Below are 27,570 nucleotides of genomic sequence, written 5' to 3'. Positions count from 1 at the left end.
GACCTCACCCCTATACTGCCCCCCACCCAACCAGATGTTGGGTCACCCCCCAATCACCACGCCCCCCATACTGACCCCCCCTCCCAGATGTTGGATCACCACCCTATGACCTCCCCCCAACCCCAATACTGAAACCCCCCAACCAGATGTTGGGTCACCCCCCCCCTAAAAACCCCCCCATACTGACACCCCCCACCCCAGATGTTGGGTCACCCCCCAATGACGTTTATTCCCCCCCCCCCCCCCCCAATTGGTGCCGCTAGGGATGCTCCTCCCCCCCCTCCAGGAACTGTCCAATGAGGTGCGCCAGGAGGCGGGGCTCTTCTTCGGGCAGCCAATGGCTGGCGCCGGGCAGCACGTGCAGGCGGGCAGAGGGGCGGAGCCTCCGGAAGAGGGCGGGGCCGAGGGCGGGGTCCAGGAACCGGTCCCTGGAGCCCCAAAGCAGCAGCGTGGGGGGAGGGGGCGGCTCGCGCGGCATCGGGGTGTCCCTGGGGGGAGGGGAAGGGTTGGGGGGCACCCAATGGGGACCCCGAAATGGGGAACCCAATGGGAGCACCCAATGGGGACCCCGAAATGGGGGAACCCAATGGGAGCACCCAATGGGGACCCCGAAATGGGGAACCCAATGGGAGCACCCAATGGGGACCCCGAAATGGGAGAACCCAATGGGAGCATCCAATGGGGACCCCGAAATGGGAGAACCCAATGGGAGCACCCAATGGGGACCCCGAAATGGGGAACTCAATGGGAGCACCCAATGGGGACCCCGAAATGGGGAACCCAATGGGAGCACCCAATGGGGACCCCGAAATGGGGGAACCCAATGGGAGCACCCAATGGGGACCCCGAAATGGGGAACCCAATGGGAGCACCCAATGGGGACCCCGAAATGGGAGAACCCAATGGGAGCACCCAATGGGGACCCCGAAATGGGGAACTCAATGGGAGCACCCAAGGGGGACCCTGAAATGGGAGAACCCAATGGGAGCATCCAATGGGGATCCCGAAATGGGGAACACAATGGGAGCACCCAATGGGGACCCCGAAATGGGAGAACCCAATGGGAGCATCCAATGGGGACCCCGAAATGGGGGAACCCAATAGGAGCCCCAATGGAGCAGCCAAAGGGGGGGACACCCAAAACAGAGGGTGACCCCCACTCATGACCCCCCACCCATGACCCCCAACCCATGATGCCTCACCCATGTACCCCACCCATGACCCCCATTGTGTCCCCCCACCCATGAGCCCCCCCACCCATGACCCCCCACCCATGTCCCCCCACTCACAACCCCCCACCCATGTCCCCCCACCCATGTTCCCCCCACTCATGTCCCCCACCAATGACCCCCCCCACCCATGACCCCCATTTTGTCCCCCCACCCATGAGCCCCCCCACCCATGACCCCCCACCCATGTCCCCCCACTCACAACCCCCCACCCATGTCCCCCCACCCATGTTCCCCCCACTCATGTCCCCCACCAATGACCCCCCCCACCCATAACCCCCACCCATGACCCCCACCCATGAACCCCCACCCATGTCCCCCATCCATGACCCCTCCATGACTCCCCACCCATGTCCCCCACCCATGAGCCATTCATGTCCCCCACCCATGACCCCCACCCATGTCCCCCACCCATTTTCCCCAACCCATGACCCCCACCCATGAGCCATTCATGTCCCCCCCACATTACCCCCCACCCATGTCCCCCACCCATGAGCCACCCATGTCCCCCACCCATGTCCCCCACCCATTTTCCCCCACCCATGAGCCATTCATGTCCCCCACCCATGTCCCCTCCCCATGACCCCCCACCCATGAGCCATTCATGTCCCCCACCCATGTCCCCCACCCAAGACCCCCCACCCATGACCCCCACCCATGAGCCATTCATGTCCCCCCCCATGACCCCCCACCCATGACCCCCACCCATGTCCCCCACTCATGTCCCCCACCCATGACCCCCCACCCATTTTCCCCCACCCATGACCCCCACCCATGAGCCATTCATGTCCCCCATCCATGACCCCCCACCCCTATCCCCCACCCATGAGCCATTCATGTCCCCCACCCAAGACCTCCCACCCATGTCCCCCACCCATGTTGCCCACCCATATCCCCCACCCATGAGCCATTCATGTCCCCCCCACATGACCCCCCACCCATGACCCCCCACCCATGAGCCATTCATGTCCCCCCACCCATTACCCCCACCCATGTCCCCCACCCATGAGCCATTCATGTCCCCCCACCCATTACCCCCACCCATGTCCCCCACCCATGAGCCATTCATGTCCCCCCCCCATGACCCCCCACCCATATCCCCCACCCATGAGCCATTCATGTCCCCCACCCAAGACCCCCCTCCCATATCCCCCACCCATGAGCCATTCATGTCCCCCCCCCATGACCCCCCACCCATGTCTCCCACCCATGTCCCCCACCCATGACCCCCCACCCATTTTCCCCCCCGTGCCCCCCACCGGAAGAGGTTGCGGTAGTAGTGCACTGGGGGGCTGAGCCCCCCGGGCTGCGCCAGCCCGAACAGGTAGCACTCCAGCTCGCGGCTGCTCAGGCGCCGCGCGGGGTCCCGGATCCCCGACCACGGGGACGTCAGCACCGTCCGGATCAGCTGGGGACACGGGGACACCCCAATTGGACAAGGGACGCGGGGGGACAAAGGGACAACCAATGGGATGAGGGACGCGGGGGGACACGGGGACACCCCAATGGGACGAGGGACATGGGGGGACACGGGGACACCCCAATGGGACGAGGGACGCGGGGGGACACGGGGACACCCAATGGGACGAGGGACGTGGGGGGACACGGGGACAACCAATGGGATGAGGGACGTGGGGGGACACGGGGACAACCAATGGGATAAGGGACATGGGGGGACACGGGGACACCCCAATGGGACGAGGGACGTGCGGGGACACGGGGACACCCCAATGGGATGAGGGACACAGGGGGACACGGGGACAACCAATGGGACGAAGGGACGCGGGGGGACACGGGGACAACCAATGGGACGAGGGACGCGGGGGGACACGGGGACAACCAATGGGACAAGGGACGTGGGGGGACACGGGGACACCCCAATGGGATGAGGGACGCGGGGGGGACACGGGGACAACCAATGGGATGAGGGACGTGGGGGGACACGGGGACAACCAATGGGACAAGGGACACGGGGGGACAAAGGGACAACCCAATGGGGCGAGGGACGCGGGGGGACACGGGGACAACCAATGGGATGAGGGACACGGGGGGACACGGGGACAACCAATGGGACAAGGGACGTGGGGGGACACGGGGACAAACAATGGGACGAGGGACACGGGGGGACACGGGGACAACCAATGGGACGAGGGACGCGGGGGGACACGGGGACAACCAATGGGACAAGGGACACGGGGGGACAAAGGGACACCCCAATGGGGCAAGGGACGCGGGGGGACACGGGGACAACCAATGGGACGAGGGACGCGGGGGGACACGGGGACACCCCAATGGGATTAGGGACGTGGGGGGACACGGGGACACCCCAATGGGATGAGGGACATGGGGGGACACGGGGACAACCAATGGGACGAGGGACGCGGGGGGACACGGGGACACCCCAATGGGACGAGGGACGTGGGGGGACACGGGGACAACCAATGGGACAAGGGACACGGGGGGACAAAGGGACAACCCAATGGGGTGAGGGACGAGGGGGGACACGGGGACACCCCAATGGGACGAGGGACATGGGGGGACACGGGGACACCCCAATGGGACGAGGGACGCGGGGGGACACGGGGACAACCAATGGGACAAGGGACACGGGGGGACAAAGGGACACCCCAATGGGGCGAGGGACGTGGGGGGACACAGGGACAACCAATGGGATGAGGGACACGGGGGGACACGGGGACAACCAATGGGACGAGGGACGCGGGGGGACACGGGGACAACCAATGGGATGAGGGACGCGGGGGGACACGGGGACACCCAATGGGACAAGGGACACAGGGGGACACGGGGACACCCAATGGGACAAGGGACACGGGGGGACAAAGGGACAACCCAATGGGGTGAGGGACGTGGGGGGACACGGGGACAACCAATGGGATGAGGGACGCGGGGGGACACGGGGACAAACAATGGGACGAGGGACGCGGGGGGACACGGGGACAACCAATGGGACAAGGGACACGGGGGGACAAAGGGACAACCCAATGGGACGAGGGACGCGGGGGGACACGGGGACACCCCAATGGGACGAGGGACGCGGGGGGACACGGGGACACCCCAATGGGATGAGGGACGCGGGGGGACACGGGGACAACCAATGGGACGAGGGACGTGAGGGGACACGGGGACAACCAATGGGACAAGGGACACGGGGGGACAAAGGGACAACCCAATGGGGCGAGGGACGCGGGGGGACACGGGGACAACCAATGGGATGAGGGACACGGGGGGACACGGGGACAACCAATGGGACAAGGGACGTGGGGGGACACGGGGACAAACAATGGGACGAGGGACACGGGGGGACACGGGGACAACCAATGGGACGAGGGACGCGGGGGGACACGGGGACAACCAATGGGACAAGGGACACGGGGGGACAAAGGGACACCCCAATGGGGCAAGGGACGCGGGGGGACACGGGGACAACCAATGGGACGAGGGACGCGGGGGGACACGGGGACACCCCAATGGGATTAGGGACGTGGGGGGACACGGGGACACCCCAATGGGATGAGGGACATGGGGGGACACGGGGACAACCAATGGGACGAGGGACGCGGGGGGACACGGGGACACCCCAATGGGACGAGGGACGTGGGGGGACACGGGGACAACCAATGGGACAAGGGACACGGGGGGACAAAGGGACAACCCAATGGGGTGAGGGACGAGGGGGGACACGGGGACACCCCAATGGGACGAGGGACATGGGGGGACACGGGGACACCCCAATGGGACGAGGGACGCGGGGGGACACGGGGACAACCAATGGGACAAGGGACACGGGGGGACAAAGGGACACCCCAATGGGGCGAGGGACGTGGGGGGACACAGGGACAACCAATGGGATGAGGGACACGGGGGGACACGGGGACAACCAATGGGACGAGGGACGCGGGGGGACACGGGGACAACCAATGGGATGAGGGACGCGGGGGGACACGGGGACACCCAATGGGACAAGGGACACAGGGGGACACGGGGACACCCAATGGGACAAGGGACACGGGGGGACAAAGGGACAACCCAATGGGGTGAGGGACGTGGGGGGACACGGGGACAACCAATGGGATGAGGGACGCGGGGGGACACGGGGACAAACAATGGGACGAGGGACGCGGGGGGACACGGGGACAACCAATGGGACAAGGGACACGGGGGGACAAAGGGACAACCCAATGGGACGAGGGACGCGGGGGGACACGGGGACACCCCAATGGGACGAGGGACGCGGGGGGACACGGGGACACCCCAATGGGATGAGGGACGCGGGGGGACACGGGGACAACCAATGGGACGAGGGACGTGAGGGGACACGGGGACACCCAATGGGACGAGGGACGCGGGGGGACACGGGGACAACCAATGGGACGAGGGACGTGAGGGGACACGGGGACACCCAATGGGATGAGGGACATGGGGGGACACGGGGACACCCCAATTGGACAAGGGACGCGGGGGGACAAAGGGACAACCAATGGGATGAGGGACGCGGGGGGACCCCCCAATGGGATAAGGGACATGGGGGGACACGGGGACAACCAATGGGACGAGGGACACGGGGGGACACGGGGACAACCAATGGGATAAGGGACGTGGGGGGACACGGGGACAACCAATGGGATGAGGGACACGGGGGGACAAAGGGACAACCCAATGGGGCGAGGGACGCAGGGGGACACAGGGACACCCCAATGGGACGAGGGACGTGCGGGGACATGGGGACAACCAATGGAACGAGGGACGCGGGGGGACACGGGGACAACCAATGGGACGAGGGATGCGGGGGGACACAGGGACAACCAATGGGACGAGGGACGCGGGGGGACACGGGGACAACCAATGGGACGAGGGACACGGGGGGACACGGGGACACCCAATGGGACGAGGGACGTGGGGGGACAATGGGACAACCAATGGGATGAGGGACGCGGGGGGACACGGGGACACCCCAATGGGACGAGGGATGCGGGGGGACACAGGGACAACCCAATGGGGTGAGGGACGCGGGGGGGACACGGGGACAACCAATGGGACGAGGGATGCGGGGGGACACGGGGACAACCAATGGGATGAGGGACGCGGGGGGGACACGGGGACACCCCAATGGGGTGAGGGACGCGGGGGGACACGGGGACACCCCAATGGGACGAGGGACATGGGGGGACACGGGGACACCCCAATGGGACGAGGGATGCGGGGGGACACGGGGACAACCAATGGGATGAGGGACGCGGGGGGACACGGGGACAACCAATGGGACGAGGGACGCGGGGGGACAATGGGACAACCAATGGGATGAGGGACGCGGGGGGACACGGGGACACCCCAATGGGACGAGGGATGCGGGGGGACACAGGGACAACCCAATGGGGTGAGGGACGCGGGGGGGACACGGGGACACCCCAATGGGGTGAGGGACGCGGGGGGACACGGGGACACCCCAATGGGACGAGGGACATGGGGGGACACGGGGACACCCCAATGGGACGAGGGATGCGGGGGGACACGGGGACACCCAATGGGACGAAGGGACGCGGGGGGACACGGGGACACCCCAATGGGACGAGGGACGTGGGGGGACACGGGGACAACCAATGGGACGAGGGACGTGGGGGGACACAGGGACACCCCAATGGGACGAGGGACGCGGGGGGACACGGGGACAACCAATGGGACGAGGGACGCGGGGGGACACGGGGACACCCAATGGGACGAGGGACGTGGGGGGACACGGGGACACCCCAATGGGACGAGGGACGCGGGGGGGACACGGGGACACCCCAATGGGATGAGGGACGCGGGGGGACACAGGGACAACCAATGGGATGAGGGACGCGGGGGGACATGGGGACAACCAATGGGACGAGGGACGTGGGGGGACACGGGGACAACCAATGGGATGAGGGACGCGGGGGGACATGGGGACAACCAATGGGACGAGGGACACGGGGGGACACGGGGACAAACAATGGGATGAGGGACGTGGGCGGACACGGGGACACCCCAATGGGACGAGGGACGCGGGGGGACACGGGGACAACCAATGGGACGAGGGACGCGGGGGGACACGGGGACAACCAATGGGACGAGGGACGCGGGGGGACACGGGGACAACCAATGGGACGAGGGACGTGGGGGGACACGGGGACACCCCAATGGGACGAGGGACGCGGGGGGACACGGGGACAACCAATGGGACGAGGGACGCGGGGGGACACGGGGACAACCAATGGGACGAGGGACGTGGGGGGACACGGGGACACCCCAATGGGATGAGGGACGCGGGGGGACACGGGGACAACCAATGGGACAAGGGACGCGGGTGGGACACGGGGACAACCAATGGGACGAGGGACACGGGGGGACAAAGGGACAACCCAATGGGGTGAGGGACGCGGGGGGACACGGGGACAACCAATGGGGTGAGGGACACGGGGGGACACGGGGACAACCAATGGGATGAGGGACGTGGGGGGACACGGGGACAACCAATGGGACAAGGGACACGGGGGGACAAAGGGACAACCCAATGGGGCGAGGGACGCGGGGGGACACGGGGACAACCAATGGGATGAGGGACATGGGGGGACACGGGGACAACCAATGGGACGAGGGACATGGGGGGACACGGGAACACCCCAATGGGATGAGGGACATGGGGGGACACGGGGACAACCAATGGGACGAGGGACGCGGGGGGACACGGGGACACCCCAATGGGATGAGGGACGTGGGGGGACACGGGGACAACCAATGGGACAAGGGACGCAGGGGGTGCTCCGAAAGAGGGTCTGGAGGAGGCGCTGGGGGGCGTGGGACAGGAGGGGACAGGAAGGGGACATGGGGACAAGTTGGGCATGTGGGGACAAGGTGGGGACATGGGGATGATGTGGAGTCATCGGGACAAGGTGGGGACATGGGGATGAAGTGGGGACATGGGGACAAGGTGGGGACATGGGGACAAGTTGGGGGCATGGGGACAAGGTGGGGACATGGGGACAAGTTGGGGATGTGGGGACAAGGTGGGGACATGGGGGTGAAGTGGGGACATGGGGACAAGTTGGGGGCATGGGGACAAGGTGGGGATGAAGTGGGGACATGGGGACGAGGTGGGAACATGGGGACAATTGGGGACATGTGGACAAGGTGGGGACATGGGGATGAAGTGGGGACATGGGGACAAGGGGATGTGGGGACAAGGTGGGGACATGGGGACAAGGAGGGGACATGGGGATGAAGTGGGGACATGGGGACAAGGGGATGTGGGGACAAGGTGGGGACATGGGGACAAGGAGGGGACATGGGGACAAGGAGGGGACATGGGGATGAATTGGGGACATGGGGACAAGTTGGGGATGTGGGGACAAGGTGGGGACATGGGGACAAGGAGGGGACATGGGGATGAAGTGGGGACATGGGGACAAGGTGGGGACATGGGGACAAATTAGGGATGTGGGGACAAGGTGGTGACAAGGGGATGAAATGGGGACATGGGGACAAGGTGGGGACATGGGGATAAGTTGGGGACATAGGGATGAGGTGGGGACATGGGGATGAAGTGGGGACATGGGGATGAGGTGGGGACATTGGGACAAGGTGGGGACATGGGGATGAAGTGGGGACATGGGGACAAGGTGGGGACATGGGGATGGGGCATCTTGGGTTGAGTTGAGGCAGGAGGTGACAGGGAGTGGCCAAGGGGACAAGGGGGGGATGTGGGGATGAGGTGGGGACATGGGGACAAGGGGGGGATGAGGTGGGGACAAGGTGGGGACAAGGGGATGAGATAGGGATGTGGGGAGAAGGTGGGGACATGGGGATGAAGTGGGGACATGGGGACAAGTTGGGGACATGGGGACAAGGAGGGGACATGGGGACAAGGAGGGGACATGGGGATGAATTGGGGACATGGGGACAAGTTGGGGACATGGGGACAAGGAGGGGACATGGGGATGAAGTGGGGACATGGGGACAAGTTGGGGATGTGGGGACAAGGTGGGGACATGGGGACAAGGAGGGGACATGGGGATGAAGTGCGGACATGGGGACAAGTTGGGGATGTGGGGACAAGGTGGGGACATGGGGACAAGGAGGGGACAATTGGGGATGAAGTGGGGACATGGGGACAAGTTGGGGATGTGGGGACAAGGTGGGGACATGGGGACAAGGCGAGGACATGGGGATGAGGTGGGGACAAGGGGACAAGGGGGTACATGGGGACAAGGTGGGGACATGGGGACAAGGAGGGGACATGGGGATGAATTGGGGACATGGGGACAAGTTGGGGACATGGGGACAAGGAGGGGACATGGGGATGAAGTGCGGACATGGGGACAAGTTGGGGATGTGGGGACAAGGTGGGGACATGGGGACAAGGAGGGGACAATTGGGGATGAAGTGGGGACATGGGGACAAGTTGGGGATGTGGGGACAAGGTGGGGACATGGGGACAAGGCGAGGACATGGGGATGAGGTGGGGACAAGGGGACAAGGGGGTACATGGGGACAAGGTGGGGACATGGGGACAAGGAGGGGACATGGGGATGAATTGGGGACATGGGGACAAGTTGGGGACATGGGGACAAGGAGGGGACATGGGGATGAAGTGCGGACATGGGGACAAGTTGGGGATGTGGGGACAAGGTGGGGACATGGGGACAAGGAGGGGACATGGGGATGAAGTGGGGACATGGGGACAAGTTGGGGATGTGGGGACAAGGTGGGGACATGGGGACAAGGAGGGGACATGGGGATGAAGTGGGGACATGGGGACAAGTTGGGGATATGGGGACAAGGTGGGGACATGGGGACAAGGAGGGGACATGGGGATGAATTGGGGACATGGGGACAAGTTGGGGATGTGGGGACAAGTTGGGGACATGGGGACAAGGAGGGGACATGGGGATGAAGTGGGGACATGGGGACAAGTTGGGGATGTGGGGACAAGGTGGGGACATGGGGACAAGGAGGGGACATGGGGATGAAGTGGGGACATGGGGACAAGTTGGGGATGTGGGGACAAGGAGGGGACATTAGGATGAAGTGGGGACATGGGGACAAGTTGGGGATATGGGGACAAGGTGGGGACATGGGGACAAGGAGGGGACATGGGGATGAATTGGGGACATGGGGACAAGTTGGGGATGTGGGGACAAGGTGGGGACATGGGGACAAGGAGGGGACATGGGGATGAAGTGGGGACATGGGGACAAGGAGGGGATGTGGGGACAAGGTGGGGACATGGGGACAAGGAGGGGACATGGGGATGAAGTGGGGACATGGGGACAAGTTGGGGATGTGGGGACAAGGTGGGGACATGGGGACAAGGAGGGGACATGGGGATGAAGTGGGGACATGGGGACAAGTTGGGGATGTGGGGACAAGGTGGGGACATGGGGACAAGGAGGGGACATGGGGATGAAGTGGGGACATGGGGACAAGTTGGGGATGTGGGGACAAGGTGGGGACATGGGGACAAGGAGGGGACATGGGGATGAAGTGGGGACATGGGGACGAGTTGGGGATGTGGGGACAAGGTGGGGACATGGGGACAAGGCGAGGACATGTGGATGAGGTGGGGACAAGGGGACAAGGGGGTACATGGGGACAAGGTGGGGACATGGGGACAAGGAGGGGACATGGGGACAAGATGAGGACGTAGAGCCGAGGTGGGCCAAGGGAACAAGGTGGGGACATGGGGATGGTCCATCTGCTTGGGCTGGTTTGGGACAGGAGGTGACAGGGGACAGCGTGGGGCCATGGGGACAGCGTGGGGACAGCGTGGGGACAGCGTGGGGACAGCGTGGGGACCCACCTGGAAGTCGGCGAGCGCCAGCAGCAGCTCGGGCAGCCATGGCAGCTGGAACAGGAACACGTAGCTGGAGCGCAGCAGCTGGCTGGGGTGGCAGGCGGTGAAATCTGCGCCGGGGGGGACACCCGTGTCACCCATGGGTGCCACCGCCACAGGTGACACCTCATGGGATGGCTGTGAGATTGGGAACCCAACGGCGTTGGCCACGGGAGGTGGAACATGGTGGCATTGGCCAGGAGGTGGGATGTGATACGGCACCCAATGGTGTGGTCATGGAGATGGCACCCAATGGTGGCACCCAATGGTGTGGTCATTGGAGATGGCACCCAATGGTGGGACCAAGAGAGGTGGCACCCAATGGTGTGGTCATTGGAGGTGGCACCCAACAATGGTGGCAGCCAATGGTGTGGTCATTGGAGATGGCACCCAATGGTGTGGTCATTGGAGGTGGCACCCAATGGCACTGGCCATGAGAGGTGGCACCCAATAGCGTAGTCAGAAGGTGGCACCCAACGGCATTGGCCATGAGAGGTGGCACCCAATGGTGTGGTCATTGGAGATGGCACCCAATGGCGTGACCAAGAGAGGTGGCACCCAATGGTGTGGTCATTGGAGGTGGCACGCAACGGTGGCACCCAATGGTGTGGTCATTGGAGATGGCACCCAATGGTGGGACCAAGAGAGGTGGCACCCAATGGCGTGGTCATTGGAGGTGGCACCCAACAATGGTGGCACCCAATGGTGTGGTCATTGGAGATGGCACCCAATGGTGGCACCCAATGGTGTGGTCATTGGAGATGGCACCCAATGGTGGGACCAAGAGAGGTGGCACCCAATGGTGTGGTCATTGGAGGTGGCACCCAACGGTGGCACCCAATGGCATGGTCATTGGAGATGGCACCCAATGGTGGGACCAAGAGAGGTGGCACTCAATGGTGTGGTCATTGGAGGTGGCACCCAACAATGGTGGCACCCAATGGCGTGGTCATTGGAGGTGGCACCCAACAATGGTGGCACCCAATGGCATGGTCATTGGAGGTGGCACCCAACGGTGGCACCCAATGGCACGGTCATGGAGATGGCATCCAATGGCATGACCAAGAGAGGTGGCACCCAATGGTGTGGTCATTGGAGGTGGCACCCAACAATGGTGGCACCCAATGGTGTGGTCATTGGAGATGGCACCCAATGGTGTGGTCATTGGAGGTGGCAACCAATGGCACTGGCCATGAGAGGTGGCACCCAATAGTGTGGTCATTTGAGATGGCACCCAATGGCGTGACCAAGAGAGGTGGCACCCAATGGTGCGGTCATTGGAGGTGGCACCCAACAATGGTGGCACCCAATGGCATGGTCATTGGAGATGGCACCCAACGGTGGCACCCAATGGTGTGGTCATTGGAGGTGGCACCCAACGGTGGCACCCAATGGCACGGTCATGGAGATGGCACCCAATGGCATGACCAAGAGAGGTGGCACCCAATGGCGTGGTCATTGGAGGTGGCACCCAACAATGGTGGCACCCAATGGCATGGTCATTGGAGGTGGCACCCAACGGTGGCACCCGATGGTGTGGTCATTGGAGATGGCACCCAACGGTGGCACCCAATGGCATGGTCATTGGAGATGGCACCCAATGGTGGGACCAAGAGAGGTGGCACCCAATGGCGTGGTCATTGGAGGTGGCACCCAACAATGGTGGCACCCAATGGTGTGGTCATTGGAGATGGCACCCAATGGTGTGGTCATTGGAGGTGGCAACCAATGGCACTGGCCATGAGAGGTGGCACCCAATAGTGTGGTCATTTGAGATGGCACCCAATGGCGTGACCAAGAGAGGTGGCACCCAATGGTGCGGTCATTGGAGGTGGCACCCAACAATGGTGGCACCCAATGGCATGGTCATTGGAGGTGGCACCCAACGGTGGCACCCGATGGTGTGGTCATTGGAGATGGCAACCAACGGTGGCTCCCAATGGCACGGTCATGGAGATGGCACCCAATGGCATGACCAAGAGAGGTGGCACCCAATGGCGTGGTCATTGGAGGTGGCACCCAACAATGGTGGCACCCAATGGCATGGTCATTGGAGGTGGCACCCAACGGTGGCACCCGATGGTGTGGTCATTGGAGATGGCACCCAACGGTGGCACCCAATGGCATGGTCATTGGAGATGGCACCCAATGGTGGGACCAAGAGAGGTGGCACCCAATGGCGTGGGCATTGGAGGTGGCACCCAACAATGGTGGCACCCAATGGTGTGGTCATTGGAGATGGCACCCAATGGTGTGGTCATTGGAGATGGCACCCAATGGTGTGGTCATTGGAGGTGGCAACCAATGGCACTGGCCATGAGAGGTGGCACCCAATAGTGTGGTCATTTGAGATGGCACCCAATGGCGTGACCAAGAGAGGTGGCACCCAATGGTGCGGTCATTGGAGGTGGCACCCAACAATGGTGGCACCCAATGGCATGGTCATTGGAGATGGCACCCAACGGTGGCACCCAATGGTGTGGTCATTGGAGGTGGCACCCAACGGTGGCACCCAATGGCACGGTCATGGAGATGGCACCCAATGGCATGACCAAGAGAGGTGGCACCCAATGGCGTGGTCATTGGAGGTGGCACCCAACAATGGTGGCACCCAATGGCATGGTCATTGGAGGTGGCACCCAATGGTGGCACCCAATGGTGTGGTCATTGGAGATGGCACCCAATGGTGGGACCAAGAGAGGTGGCACCCAATGGTGTGGTCATTGGAGGTGGCACCCAACAATGGTGGCACCCAATGGCGTGGTCATTGGAGGTGGCACCCAACAATGGTGGCACCCAATGGCGTGGTCATTGGAGGTGGCACCCAACGGTGGCACCCAATGGCACCGTCATGGAGAGGGCATCCAATGGCATGACCAAGAGAGGTGGCACCCAATGGTGTGGTCATTGGAGGTGGCACCCAACAATGGTGGCACCCAATGGCATGGTCATTGGAGGTGGCACCCAACGGTGGCACCCGATGGTGTGGTCATTGGAGATGGCACCCAACGGTGGCACCCAATGGCACGGTCATGGAGATGGCACCCAATGGCATGACCAAGAGAGGTGGCACCCAATGGTGTGGTCATTGGAGGTGGCACCCAACAATGGTGGCACCCAATGGTGTGGTCATTGGAGATGACACCCAACGGTGGCACCCAATGGCATGGTCATTGGAGATGGCACCCAATGGTGGGACCAAGAGAGGTGGCACCCAATGGCGTGGTCATTGGAGGTGGCACCCAACAATGGTGGCACCCAATGGCATGGTCATTGGAGGTGGCACCCAACGGTGGCACCCGATGGTGTGGTCATTGGAGATGGCACCCAACGGTGGCACCCAATGGCACGGTCATGGAGATGGCACCCAATGGTGTGACCAAGAGAGGTGGCACCCAATGGTGCGGTCATTGGAGGTGGCACCCAACAATGGTGGCACCCAATGGTGTGGTCATTGGAGGTGGCACCCAATGGCATGGTCATTGGAGGTGGCACCCAATGGTGGCACCCAATGGTGTGGTCATTGGAGGTGGCACCCAACAGTGGCACCCAATGGTGTGGTCACTGGAGATGGCACCCAATGGCGTGACCAAGAGAGGTGTCACCCAATGGCGTGGTCAGAAGGTGGCACCTAATGGCATTGGCCATGAGAGATGGCACCCAACGGCATGGATGTAACAATGGCACCCAATGGCATCACCAAGAGATGGGACCTGATGTCACGGCCACCAGACATGGCACCCAATGGCATGGATGTAACGATGGCACCCAATGGCACGGTGATCTCAGATGGTACCCAATGGCATCACCAAGAGATGGGACCTGATGTCACGGCCACCAGACATGGCACCCAATGGCATGGATGTAACGATGGCACCCAATGGCACGGTGATCTCAGATGGCACCCAATGGCATCACCAAGAGATGGGACCTGATGTCACGGCCACCAGAGATGGCACCCAATGGCATGGCTGTAACGATGGCACCCAATGGCACGGTGATCTCAGATGGCACCCAATGGCATCACCAAGAGATGGGACCTGATGTCACGGCCACCAGAGATGGCACCCAATTGCATGACCAGTGACAGATGGCACCCAGTGGTGTCACCAAGAGATGGCACCCAATGGTGTGGCCACCAGAGATGGCACCCAACGGCATGGATGTAACGATGGCACCCAATGGCACGACGATGGCAGATGGCACCCAATGACGTCACCAAGAGATGGGACCTGATGTCACAGCCAACAGAGATGGCACCCAAAGGCATGGATGTAGTGATAGCACCTAGTTGTGTCCCCAAGAGATGGGACCTGATGTCACGGCCACCAGAGATGGCACCCACCAACACAACCAGTGACAGATGGCACCCAATGGCATCACCAGTGACAGATGGCACCCAATGGTGTCACCAAGAGATGGCACCCAATGGTGTCACCAAGTTATGGGACCTGATGTCATGGCCACCAGAGATGGCACCCAACAGCATGACCAGTGACAGATGGCACCCAATGGCATCACCAGTGACAGATGGCACCCAATGGTGTCACCAAGAGATGGCACCCAATGGTGTGCCTAACAGAGATGGCACCCATTGGCATCAATGTAACGATGGCACCCAATGGCATGACAATGGCAACTGGCAGCCAATGGGGAACCCAACAGAGATGGCACCCAACTGTGTGGCCATTGCAGATGGCACCCAGTGGCTTGGATGTAATGATGGCACCCAATGGCACAGTGATGGCAGATGCCACCCAATGGCATCACCAAGAGATGGGATCTGACGTCATGGCCACCAGAGATGGTGCCCAATGGCATCCCCAGTGACAGATGGCACCCAATGGTGTCACCAAGAGATGGCACCCAATGGTGTCACCAAGAGACGGGACCTGACGTCACGGCCACCAGAGATGGCGCCCAACAACACAACCAGTGACAGATGGCACCCAATGGCATCACCAGTGACAGATGGCACCCAATGGTGTCACCAAGAGATGGGACCTGATGTCAGAGCCACCAGAGATGGCACCCAACGGCATGACCAGTGACAGATGACACCCAATGGTGTCACCAAGAGATGGGACCTGATGTCACAGCCACCAGAGATGGCACCCAACAACACAACCAGTGACAGATGGCACCCAATGGTGTCACCAGTGACAGATGGCACCCAATGCCATCACCAGTGACAGATGGAACCCAATGGTGTCACCAAGAGATGGCACCCAATGGTGTCACCAAGAGATGGGACCTGACGTCACGGTCACCAGAGATGGCACCCAACAGCACAACCAGTGACAGATGGCACCCAATGGTGTCACCAAGAGATGGCACCCAATGGTGTCACCAAGAGATGGGACCTGATGTCACGGTCACCAGAGATGGCACCCAACAGCACAACCAGTGACAGATGGCACCCAATGGTGTCACCAAGAGATGGGACCTGACGTCACGGTCACCAGAGATGGCACCCAACAGCATGACCAGTGACAGTTGGCACCCAATGGCATCACCAGTGACAGATGGCACCCAATGGTGTCACCAAGAGATGGCACCCAATGGTGTGCCTAACAGAGATGGCACCCATTGGCATGAATGTAATGATGGCACCCAATGGTGAACCCAACAGAGATGGCACCCAACTGTGTGGCCATTGCAGATGGCACCCAATGGCACAGTGATGGCAGATGGCGCCCAATGGCGTCACCAAGAGACGGGACCTGATGTCACGGCCACCAGAGATGGCACCCAATGGCATAACCAGTGACAGATGGCACCCAACGGCATCACCAAGAGATGGGACCTGATGTCACAGCCAACAGAGATGGCACCCAATGGCATGGATGTAATGATGGCACCCAATGGTGTCACCAAGAGATGGGACCTGACACCACAGCCACCAGAGGTGGCGCCCAACAACACAACCAGTGACAGATGGCACCCAATGGCATCACCAGTGACAGATGGCACCCAATGGTGTCACCAAGAGATGGGACCTGATGTCACGGTCACCAGAGATGGCACCCAACAGCACAACCAGTGACAGATGGCACCCAATGGTGTCACCAAGAGACGGGACCTGACGTCATGGCCACCAGAGATGGCGCCCAAAAACACAACCAGTGACAGATGGCACCCAATGCCATCACCAGTGACAGATGGCACCCAATGGTGTCACCAAGAGACGGGACCTGACACCACAGCCACCAGAGATGGCGCCCAAAAACACAACCAGTGACAGATGGCACCCAATGGTGTCACCAAGAGATGGCACCCAATGGTGTCACCAAGTTATGGGACCTGACACCACAGCCACCAGAGATGGCGCCCAAAAACACAACCAGTGACAGATGGCACCCAATGGTGTCACCAAGAGATGGCACCCAATGGTGTCACCAAGTTATGGGACCTGACACCACAGCCACCAGAGATGGCGCCCAAAAACACAACCAGTGACAGATGGCACCCAATGGTGTCACCAAGAGATGGCACCCAATGGTGTCACCAAGAGATGGGACCTGACGCCACAGCCACCAGAGATGGCGCCCAACACCACAACCAGTGACAGATGGCACCCAATGCCATCACCAAGAGCTGCCACCCAATGCCACCAGAGCCACCACCACGTCCCCACCCCCGGGGCGTCCCCAAGGCCACGTCACCTGCCATCCACGCGCGATGCGGCGCCGCCATGATCACCAACTTGTCCACCAGCGCCGGGTGGCTCAGCGCCACCTCCCAGGCCAGGAGGCCCCCGAAGTCGTGTCCCACCAGGACGCACTTGGGTGACGCCGCCGTGTCCCCCGGCGCGGGGGGTGTCCCCAGCGCCTCGATGACCTCGCAGATGTCCCCGAGCAGCAGCTCCAGGCGGTAGCTGTCGCGGCCGTGGGGTTTGTCGGAGGCGCCGTAGCCGCGCAGGTCCAGCGCCACGGCGCGGAACCGGCCGCCCAGCTCCTGCAGCAGGAAGCGCCAGCAGAACCTGTGGGGACAATGGGGACACTGGTGGGGGGGGTGGTGTCACCTCCCCTGGGGACGCCCGGGGGTGCTGGGGAGGTGGTTGTGGTGTCACCCATGGGGATACACAGCGGTTCTGGGGAGGTGGCTGTGGTGTCACCATGGGGTGGTGGGCGGTGTCACCTCCCCTAGGGACACCCAGTGGTTCTGGGGAGGGGACAGTGGTGTCACCCATGGGGACACCCCCCAGTTCTGGGGAGGTGACAGTGGTGTCAGCCATGGGGACACCCAGCGGTTCTGGAGGAGGTGACAGTGGTGTCAGCCATGGGGATACCCAGTGGTTCTGGGGACACCCAGTGGTTCTGGGGGAGGTGACAGTGGTGTCACCCATGGGGACACCCAGCGGTTCTGGGGACACACACACTAGTTCTGGGGAGGTGACAGTGGTGTCACCCATGGGGACACCCAGCGGTTCTGGGGACACACACACTGGTTCTGGGGAGGTGGCTGTGGTGTCACCATGGGGTGGTGGGTGGTGTCACCTCCCCTAGGGACACCCAGCGGTTCTGGGGACACCCAACGGTTCTGGGGAGGGGACAGTGGTGTCACCCATGGGGACACCCACCGTTTCTGGGGACACCCACTGGTTCTGGGGAGGTGGCTGTGGTGTCACCATGGGGTGGTGGGCGGTGTCACCTCCCCTAGGGACACCCAATGGTTCTGAGGACACCCAACGGTTTGGGGAGGGGACAGTGGTGTCACCCATGGGGACACCCACAGGTTTTGGGGACACCCAGCGGTTCTGGGGACACCTGCTGGTTCTGGGGAGGTGGCTGTGGTGTCACCATGGGGTGGTGGGCGGTGTCACCTCCCCTAGGGACACCCAATGGTTCTGAGGACACCCAGCGGTTCTGGGGAGGGGACAGTGGTGTCACCCATGGGGACACCCACTGGTTCTGGGGACACCCACTGGTTCTGGGGGAGGTGACAGTGGTGTCAGGCATGGGGACACCCAGTGGTTCTGGGGACACCCAGTGGTTCTGGAGGAGGTGACAGTGGTGTCAGGCATGGGGACACCCAGTGGTTCTGGGGACACCCAGTGGTTCTGGGGGAGGTGACAGTGGTGTCACCCATGGGGACACCCAGTGGTTCTGGGGACACACACACTGGTTCTGGGGAGGTGGCTGTGGTGTCACCATGGGGTGGTGGGCGGTGTCACCTCCCCTAGGGACACCCAGCAGTTCTGGGGAGGTGGCTGTGGTGTCACCCATGGGGACACCCCCCAGTTCTGGGGAGGTGACAGTGGTGTCACCCATGGGGACACCCAGCGGTTCTGGAGGAGGTGACAGTGGTGTCAGCCATGGGGATACCCAGTGGTTCTGGGGACACCCAGCGGTTCTGGGGACACACACACTAGTTCTGGGGAGGTGGCTGTGGTGTCACCATGGGGTGGTGGGCGGTGTCACCTCCCCTAGGGACACCCAGCAGTTCTGGGGAGGGGACAGTGGTGTCACCCATGGGGACACCCAGCGGTTCTGGAGGAGGTGACAGTGGTGTCAGCCATGGGGACACCCAGTGGTTCTGGGGACACCCAGTGGTTCTGGGGGAGGTGACAGTGGTGTCACCCATGGGGACACCCAGCGGTTCTGGGGACACACACACTAGTTCTGGGGAGGTGACAGTGGTGTCACCCATGGGGACACCCAGCGGTTCTGGGGACACACACACTGGTTCTGGGGAGGTGGCTGTGGTGTCACCATGGGGTGGTGGGTGGTGTCACCTCCCCTAGGGACACCCAGCGGTTCTGGGGACACCCAACGGTTCTGGGGAGGGGACAGTGGTGTCACCCATGGGGACACCCACCGTTTCTGGGGACACCCACTGGTTCTGGGGAGGTGGCTGTGGTGTCACCATGGGGTGGTGGGCGGTGTCACCTCCCCTAGGGACACCCAATGGTTCTGAGGACACCCAACGGTTCTGGGGAGGGGACAGTGGTGTCACCCAGGGGGACACCCACAGGTTTTGGGGACACCCAGCGGTTCTGGGGACACCTGCTGGTTCTGGGGAGGTGGCTGTGGTGTCACCATGGGGTGGTGGTCGGTGTCACCTCCCCTAGGGACACCCAATGGTTCTGAGGACACCCAGCGGTTCTGGGGAGGGGACAGTGGTGTCACCCATGGGGACACCCACTGGTTCTGGGGACACCCACTGGTTCTGGGGGAGGTGACAGTGGTGTCAGGCATGGGGACACCCAGTGGTTCTGGGGACACCCAGTGGTTCTGGAGGAGGTGACAGTGGTGTCAGGCATGGGGACACCCAGTGGTTCTGGGGACACCCAGTGGTTCTGGAGGAGGTGACAGTGGTGTCAGGCATGGGGACACCCAGTGGTTCTGGGGACACCCAGTGGTTCTGGGGGAGGTGACAGTGGTGTCACCCATGGGGACACCCAGTGGTTCTGGGGACACACACACTGGTTCTGGGGAGGTGGCTGTGGTGTCACCATGGGGTGGTGGGCGGTGTCACCTCCCCTAGGGACACCCAGCAGTTCTGGGGAGGTGGCTGTGGTGTCACCCATGGGGACACCCCCCAGTTCTGGGGAGGTGACAGTGGTGTCACCCATGGGGACACCCAGCGGTTCTGGAGGAGGTGACAGTGGTGTCAGCCATGGGGATACCCAGTGGTTCTGGGGACACCCAGCGGTTCTGGGGACACACACACTAGTTCTGGGGAGGTGGCTGTGGTGTCACCATGGGGTGGTGGGCGGTGTCACCTCCCCTAGGGACACCCAGCAGTTCTGGGGAGGGGACAGTGGTGTCACCCATGGGGACACCCAGCGGTTCTGGAGGAGGTGACAGTGGTGTCAGCCATGGGGACACCCAGTGGTTCTGGGGACACCCAGTGGTTCTGGGGGAGGTGACAGTGGTGTCACCCATGGGGACACCCAGCGGTTCTGGGGACACACACACTAGTTCTGGGGAGGTGGCTGTGGTGTCACCATGGGGTGGTGGGTGGTGTCACCTCCCCTAGGGACACCCAATGGTTCTGGGGACACCCAATGGTTCTGGGGAGGGGACAGTGGTGTCACCCACGGGGACACCCAGCGGTTCTGGGGACACACACACTGGTTCTGGGGAGGTGGCTGTAGTGTCACCCATGGGGACACACCCCAGTTCTGGGGAGGTGACAGTGGTGACACCCATGGGGACACCCACTGGTTCTGGGGAGGTGGCTGTAGTGTCACCCATGGGGACACCCCCAGCCCTGTGGAGGGGACAGTGGTGACACTGGGGGGTGGTGGTCAGTGTCACCTCCCTTGGGGACGCCCCCAGCCCTGGGAGGTGACAGCAGTGTCACCTACGGGGACACCCCCAGCCCTGGGAGGTGACAGCAGTGTCACCCTTGGGGACACCCCCAGCCCTGGGAGGTGACAGTGGTGTCACCCTTGGGGACACCCCCAGCTCTGGGAGGTGACAGTGGTGTCACCCTTGGGGACACCCCCAGCCATGGGAGGTGACAGCGGTGCCACCCTTGGTGACACCCCCAGCCCTGGGAGGGGACAGTGGTGACACTTTTGGGGACACCCCCAGCCCTGGGGAGGGGACAGTGGTGACACTGGGGGGTGGTGGTCAGTGTCACCTCCCTTGGGGACACCCCCAGCCCTGGGAGGTGACAGCGGTGACACTTTTGGGGACACCCCCAGCCCTGGGGAGGGGACAGTGGTGACATTGGGGGGTGGTGGTCAGTGTCACCTCCCTTGGGGACACCCCCAGCCCTGGGAGATGACAGCAGCGTCACCCTTGGGGACACCCCCAGCCCTGGGGAGGTGACAGTGGTGACACTGGGGGGTGGTGGTCAGTGTCACCTCCCTTGGGGACACCCCCAGCCCTGGGAGGTGACAGCAGTGTCACCCATGGGGACACCCCCAGCTCTGGGAGGTGACAGCGGTGACACCCTTGGGGACACCCCCAGCCCTGGGGAGGGGACAGTGGTGACATTGGGGGGTGGTGGTCAGTGTCACCACCCTTGGGGACACCCCCAGCCCTGGGAGGTGACAGCAGTGTCACCCTTGGGGACACCCCCAGCCCTGGGAGGTGACAGCAGTGTCACCCTTGGGGACACCCCCAGCCCTGGGGAGGGGACAGTGGTGACACTGGGGGGTGGTGGTCAGTGTCACCTCCCTTGGGAACACCCCCAGCCCTGGGGAGGTGACAGCAGTGTCACCCTTGGGGACACCCCCAGCCCTGGGAGGGGACAGTGGTGACATTGGGGGGTGGTGGTCAGTGTCACCTCCCATGGGGACACCCCCAGCCCTGGGAGGTGACAGCAGTGTCACCCTTGGGGACACCCACCAGTTCTGTGGGAGGTGACATCGGTGTCACCCTTGGGGACACCCCCAGCCCTGTGGAGGGGACAGTGGTGACATTGGGGGGTGGTGGTCAGTGTCACCACCCTTGGGGACACCCACCAGTTCTGGGAGAGGTGACAATGGTGACACCCACGGGGACACCCCCAGCCCTGGGAGGTGACATCGGTGCCACCCTTGGGGACACCCCCAGCCCTGGGAGGTGACAGCAGTGTCACCCATGGGGACACCCCCAGCCCTGGGAGGGGACAGTGGTGACATTGGGGGGTGGTGGTCAGTGTCACCTCCCTTGGGGACACCCCCAGCCCTGGGAGGTGACAGCAGTGCCACCCATGGGGACACCCACCAGTTCTGGGAGAGGTGACAGCAGTGCCACCCATGGGGACACCCACCAGTTCTGGGAGAGGTGACAGCAGTGTCACCCATGGGGACACCCCCAGCCCTGGGAGGTGACAGTGGTGACACCCGTGGGGACACCCCCAGCCCTGTGGAGGGGACAGTGGTGACATTGGGGGGTGGTGGTCAGTGTCACCTCCCTTGGGGACACCCCCAGCCCTGGGAGGGGACAGTGGTGACACCCTTGGGGACACCCACCAGTTCTGGGGGAACCCGTGCAGCAGCAGCATCAATGGGGCGTCGGGGGGACCCCGAGTGACGTAGTGCAGACGCAGCCCCGATTCCTGGGGGGGGACAATGGGGGTGTCAGTGGGTTCTTCCCCCACCCCCCTAAATTGACCCCCCCCCCACATAACCCCGCCCCCTACCCCCAAATCCCCCCGAGACCCCCCAAATCTCACCACCCCCCTGGGGCCCCCCCAGAAACCCCCAGACCCCCCCAAGCCCCCCGACATCCCCCAGACCCCCCATTAACCCTCAAGACCCCCCTGGACCCCCCAAAAAACCCTCAAGACATCCCCAAGCCCCCAGACCCCCAATTAACTCTCAAGACCCCCCCAGGACTCCCCCAAAACCCCCAGATGCCCCCAAGCCCCCCGACATCCCCCAGACCCCCAATTAACCCTCATGACCCCCCAGGTTCCCCAAAAGCCCCCAGGACTCCCCAAAACTCCCCCAAGCCCCCCAACCCTCAATGAACCCCCAAGATCACCCCAGGACCCCCCCAAAACCCTCAAGACCCCCCAAGTCCCCCGATCTCCCCCAGACCCCCAATTAACCCTCAAGACTCCCCCCACGACCCCCCAAAACCCCCAGACCTCCCCAAACCCACTGACATCCCCCAGACCCCCCATTAACACTCAAGACCCCCCCCGGGACTCCCCCAAAAACCGCAAGACCCCCCCAAGCCCCCTGACCCCCAATTAACCCTCAAGACCCCCCCAGGACTCCCCCCAAAACCCCCAGACCCCCCCAAACACCCAGACCCCCCCCAGACCCCCCATTAACCCTCATGACCCCCCCGGGACTCCCCAAAAACCTTCAAGACCCCCCGAGTCCCTCAACCTCCCCCAGACCCCATATTAACCCTCAAGACCCCCCAGGACTCCCCAAAAACCCCCAGACCCCCCCAAACCCCCAGACCCCCAATTAACCCTCAAGACCCCCCCGGACTCCCCCCAAATCCCCCAGACCCCCCCTAAACCCCCAGACCCCCCCCAGACCCCCAATTAACCCTCAAGACCCCCCCAGGACTCCCCCCAAAAAAACCCCAGACCCCCCCAAACCCCCCGACCTCCCCCAGACCCCCCATTAACCCTCAAGACACCCCAAGCCCCCCAACCCTCAATTAACCCCCAAGACCCCCCAAAAGCCCTCAAGACTCCCCCCAGGACCCCCCAAAACCCCCAGACCCCCCATTAACCCTCAAGACCCCCCCCAGGACCCCCCAAAAACCCTCCAGACATCCCCAAGCCCCCAGACCCCCAATTAACCCTCAAGACCCCCCAGGACTCCCCCCAAAACCCCCAGACCCCCCCAAACACCCAGACCCCCCCCCCAGACCCCCAATTAACCCTCAAGACCCCCCCCGGGACTCCCCCAAAAACCCCCAGACCCCCCTAAACCCCCAGACCCCCCCCAGACCCCCAATTAACCCTCATGACCCCCCCTGGACCCCCCAAAACCCCCAGACCCCCCCAAATCCCTCGACCTCTCCCAGACCCCCCATTAACCCCCCAGACCCCCCATTAACCCTCAAGACGCCTCCTGGACCCCCCAAAAACCCTCAAGACCCCCCCAAGCCCCCTGACCCCCAATTAACCCTCAAGACCCCCCCAGGACTCCCCCAAAACCCCCAGACCCCCAATTAACCCTCATGACCCCCCAAGTCCCCGACCTCCCCCAGACCCCATATTAACCCTCAAGACTCCCCCCCGGACCCCCCAAAACCCCCAGACCCCCCCAAGCCCCCCGACATCCCCCAGACCCCCATTAACCCTCAAGACCCCCCCAGGACTCCCCAAAAACCCCCAGACCCCCCCAAACCCCCAATTAACCCTCAAGACCCCCCCAGGACTCCCCCCAAATCCCCCAGACCCCCCTAAACCCTCAGACCCCCCCCCAGACCCTCCAATTAACCCTCATGACCCCCCCAGGACTCCCCCCTAAACCCCCAGACCCCCCCAAACCCCCCGACATCCCCCAGACCCCCCATTAACCCCCAAGATGCCCCCAAGCCCCCCAACCCTCAATTAACCCCCAAGAACCCCTCAAAAGCCCTCAATACTCCCCCCAAGCCCCCTACCTCAAATTGATCCTCAAGACTCCCCCCAGGACCCCCCAAAACCCCCAGACCCCCCCAATCCCCTCGACCTCCCCCAGACCTCCCATTAACCCTCAAGACGCCTCCTGGACCCCCCAAAAACCCTCAAGACCCCCCCAAGCCCCCTGACTGCCAATTAACACTCAAGACCCCCCCCAGGACTCCCCCCAAAACCCCCAGACCCCCCCAAACCCCCCGACCCCCCCCAGACCCCCAATTAACCCTCATGACCCCCCAGGTTCCCCAAAAGCCCCCAGGACTCCCCAAACCCCCCCCCAAGCCCCCCAACCCTCAATGAACCCCCAAGATCACCCCGGGACCCCCCAAAACCCTCAAGACCCCTCAAGTCCCCCGATCTCCCCCAGACCCCCAATTAACCCTCAAGACCCCCCCTGGACCCCCCAAAACCCTCCAGACCCCCCCCAAGCCCCCTGACCCCCAATTAACCCTCAAGACCCCCCACAGGACTCCCCCCAAAAAAACCCCAGACCCCCCCCCAAACCCCCAGACCCCCCCCAGACCCCCAATTAACCCTCATGACCCCCCCAAAAGCCCTCAAGACTCCCCCCAGGACACCCCAAAAACCCCAGACCCCCCCAAGCCCCCCCAACCCCCCCAGACCCCCCATTAACCCTCAAGACCCCCCCCAGGACCCCCCAAAACCCTCCAGACATCCCCAAGCCCCCAGACCCCCAATTAACCCTCAAGACCCCCCCAGGACTCCCCAAAACCCCCAGACCCCCCCAAACCCCCAGACCCCCCCCAGACCCCCAATTATCCCTCATGACCCCCCAGGTTCCCCAAAAGCCCCCAGGACTCCCCAAAACCCCCCAAGCCCCCCAACCCTCAATGAACCCCCAAGATCACCCCGGGACCCCCCAAAACCCTCAAGACCCCTCAAGTCCCCCGATCTCCCCCAGACCCCCAATTAACCCTCAAGACTCCCCCCAGGACCCCCCAAAACCCCCAGACCTCCCCAAGCCCCCTGACCCCCAATTAACCCTCAAGACCCCCCCAGGACTCCCCCAAAAACCCCCAGACCCCCCTAAACCCCCAGACCCCCCCCAGACCCCCAATTAACCCTCATGACCCCCCCTGGACCCCCCAAAACCCCCAGACCCCCCCAAATCCCTCGACCTCTCCCAGACCCCCCATTAACCCCCCAGACCCCCCATTAACCCTCAAGACGCCTCCTGGACCCCCCAAAAACCCTCAAGACCCCCCCAAGCCCCCAGACCCCCAATTAACCCTCAAGACCCCCCCAGGACTCCCCCAAAAAAAAACCCAGACCCCCCCAAACCCCTCGACCTCCCCCAGACCCCCCATTAATCCCCAAGATGCCCCAAGCCCCCCAACCCTCAATTAACCCCCAAGAACCCCCCAAAAGCCCTCAAGACTCCCCCCAAGCCCCCTACCTCAAATTGATCCTCAAGACTCCCCCCAGGACCCCCAAAACCCCCAGACCCCCCCAATCCCCTCGACCCCCCCCAGACTCCCCATTAACCCTCAAGACGCCTCCTGGATCCCCCAAAAACCCTCAAGACCCCCCCAAGCCCCCTGACCCCCAATTGACCCTCAAGACCCCCCCAGGACTCCCCCCAAAAACCCCCAGACCCCCCCAAACACCCAGACCCCCCCCAGACCCCCAATTAACCCTCATGACCCCCCAAGTCCCCGACCTCCCCCAGACCCCATATTAACCCTCAAGACTCCCCCCCCGGACCCCCCAAAACCCCCAGACCTCCCCAAGCCCCCCGACATCCCCAAGACCCCCATTAACCCTCAAGGACTCCCCCAAAAACCGCCAGACCCTCCCCCAAGCCCCCAGACCCCCCATTAACCCCCAAGACCCCCTCAGCCCCCCCAAATCCCGCACCCCCCACCTTGAGGCGCAGGTAGCCGTGCTCCCCGAAGGTACCATCGGCCAGGCCGGGGGGGGGTCTGTCCCGCAGGCGCCACCAGAACGTGCAGCGGGGGCCGCGGCGCAGCAGCAGCAACACCCCCCACAGCCCATAGGCCGCCCCGGCGGCCATTGCGGCCACCGCCACCCCCAGGCGGGCCAGCAGGCGCCGCAGGGCCAGCAGGAGGCGGGTGGGGGCCAGCAGCAGCCAGCACAGCGACAGCAGCATTGGGGACACCTGGGGACACCTGGGGACACGGGGGGGTGGCTGGGGAAGCAGGGTCACGTGGCACCGGGGTCACGTGGCACAAGGGTGTCCCCATGGCACGTGGCACATCCCCATGGTGACCGTGTCACCAGGGTGTCCCCATGTCCCATGGCACCAGGGTCCCATGTCACCAGGGTGTCACATCCCCATGGTGGCCCCATCACCAGGGCCCCATGTCATCAAGATGTCCCCATGTCCCAAGTCATTAAGGTCCCATGTCACCAGGCTGTCTCATCCCCATGGTGGCCCCATCCCCATGGTGG

General features: G+C 63.2%; 1 protein-coding gene across 1 annotated transcript; it reads right to left on the bottom strand.

Moving 5' to 3' along the window:
• Nucleotides 1-240: 240 nt before the first annotated feature.
• Nucleotides 241-27,570, bottom strand: EPHX3 (epoxide hydrolase 3). Its single transcript, XM_065043956.1, has 6 exons — nt 27,023-27,570; nt 23,015-23,100; nt 17,766-18,082; nt 11,068-11,171; nt 2,489-2,637; nt 241-488 (listed from the first exon to the last, which is right to left on the bottom strand). The coding sequence occupies exons 1-6, from the start codon at nt 27,266-27,268 to the stop codon at nt 260-262; spliced, it is 1,131 nt and encodes a 376-aa protein (XP_064900028.1). The 5' UTR covers nt 27,269-27,570; the 3' UTR covers nt 241-259.

Source organism: Columba livia, chromosome 30 (genome assembly GCF_036013475.1).
Source record: "Columba livia isolate bColLiv1 breed racing homer chromosome 30, bColLiv1.pat.W.v2, whole genome shotgun sequence".
Classification (NCBI taxonomy): domain Eukaryota; kingdom Metazoa; phylum Chordata; class Aves; order Columbiformes; family Columbidae; genus Columba; species Columba livia.
This window is presented reverse-complemented; position numbering and strand designations above follow the sequence as displayed.

Excerpts from the sequence above, each read along its gene's own strand:
- EPHX3 (XM_065043956.1), bottom strand. The coding sequence starts at position 27,268 with ATGCTGCTGTCGCTGTGCTGGCTGCTGCTGGCCCCCACCCGCCTCCTG. Across the intron at positions 18,083-23,014 it reads CACGGGTTCCCCCAGAACTG|GTTCTGCTGGCGCTTCCTGC; the intron begins GTGGGTGTCCCC and ends TTGTCCCCACAG. Across the intron at positions 489-2,488 it reads TACTACCGCAACCTCTTCCG|GGACACCCCGATGCCGCGCG; the intron begins GTGGGGGGCACG and ends CCCTCCCCCCAG.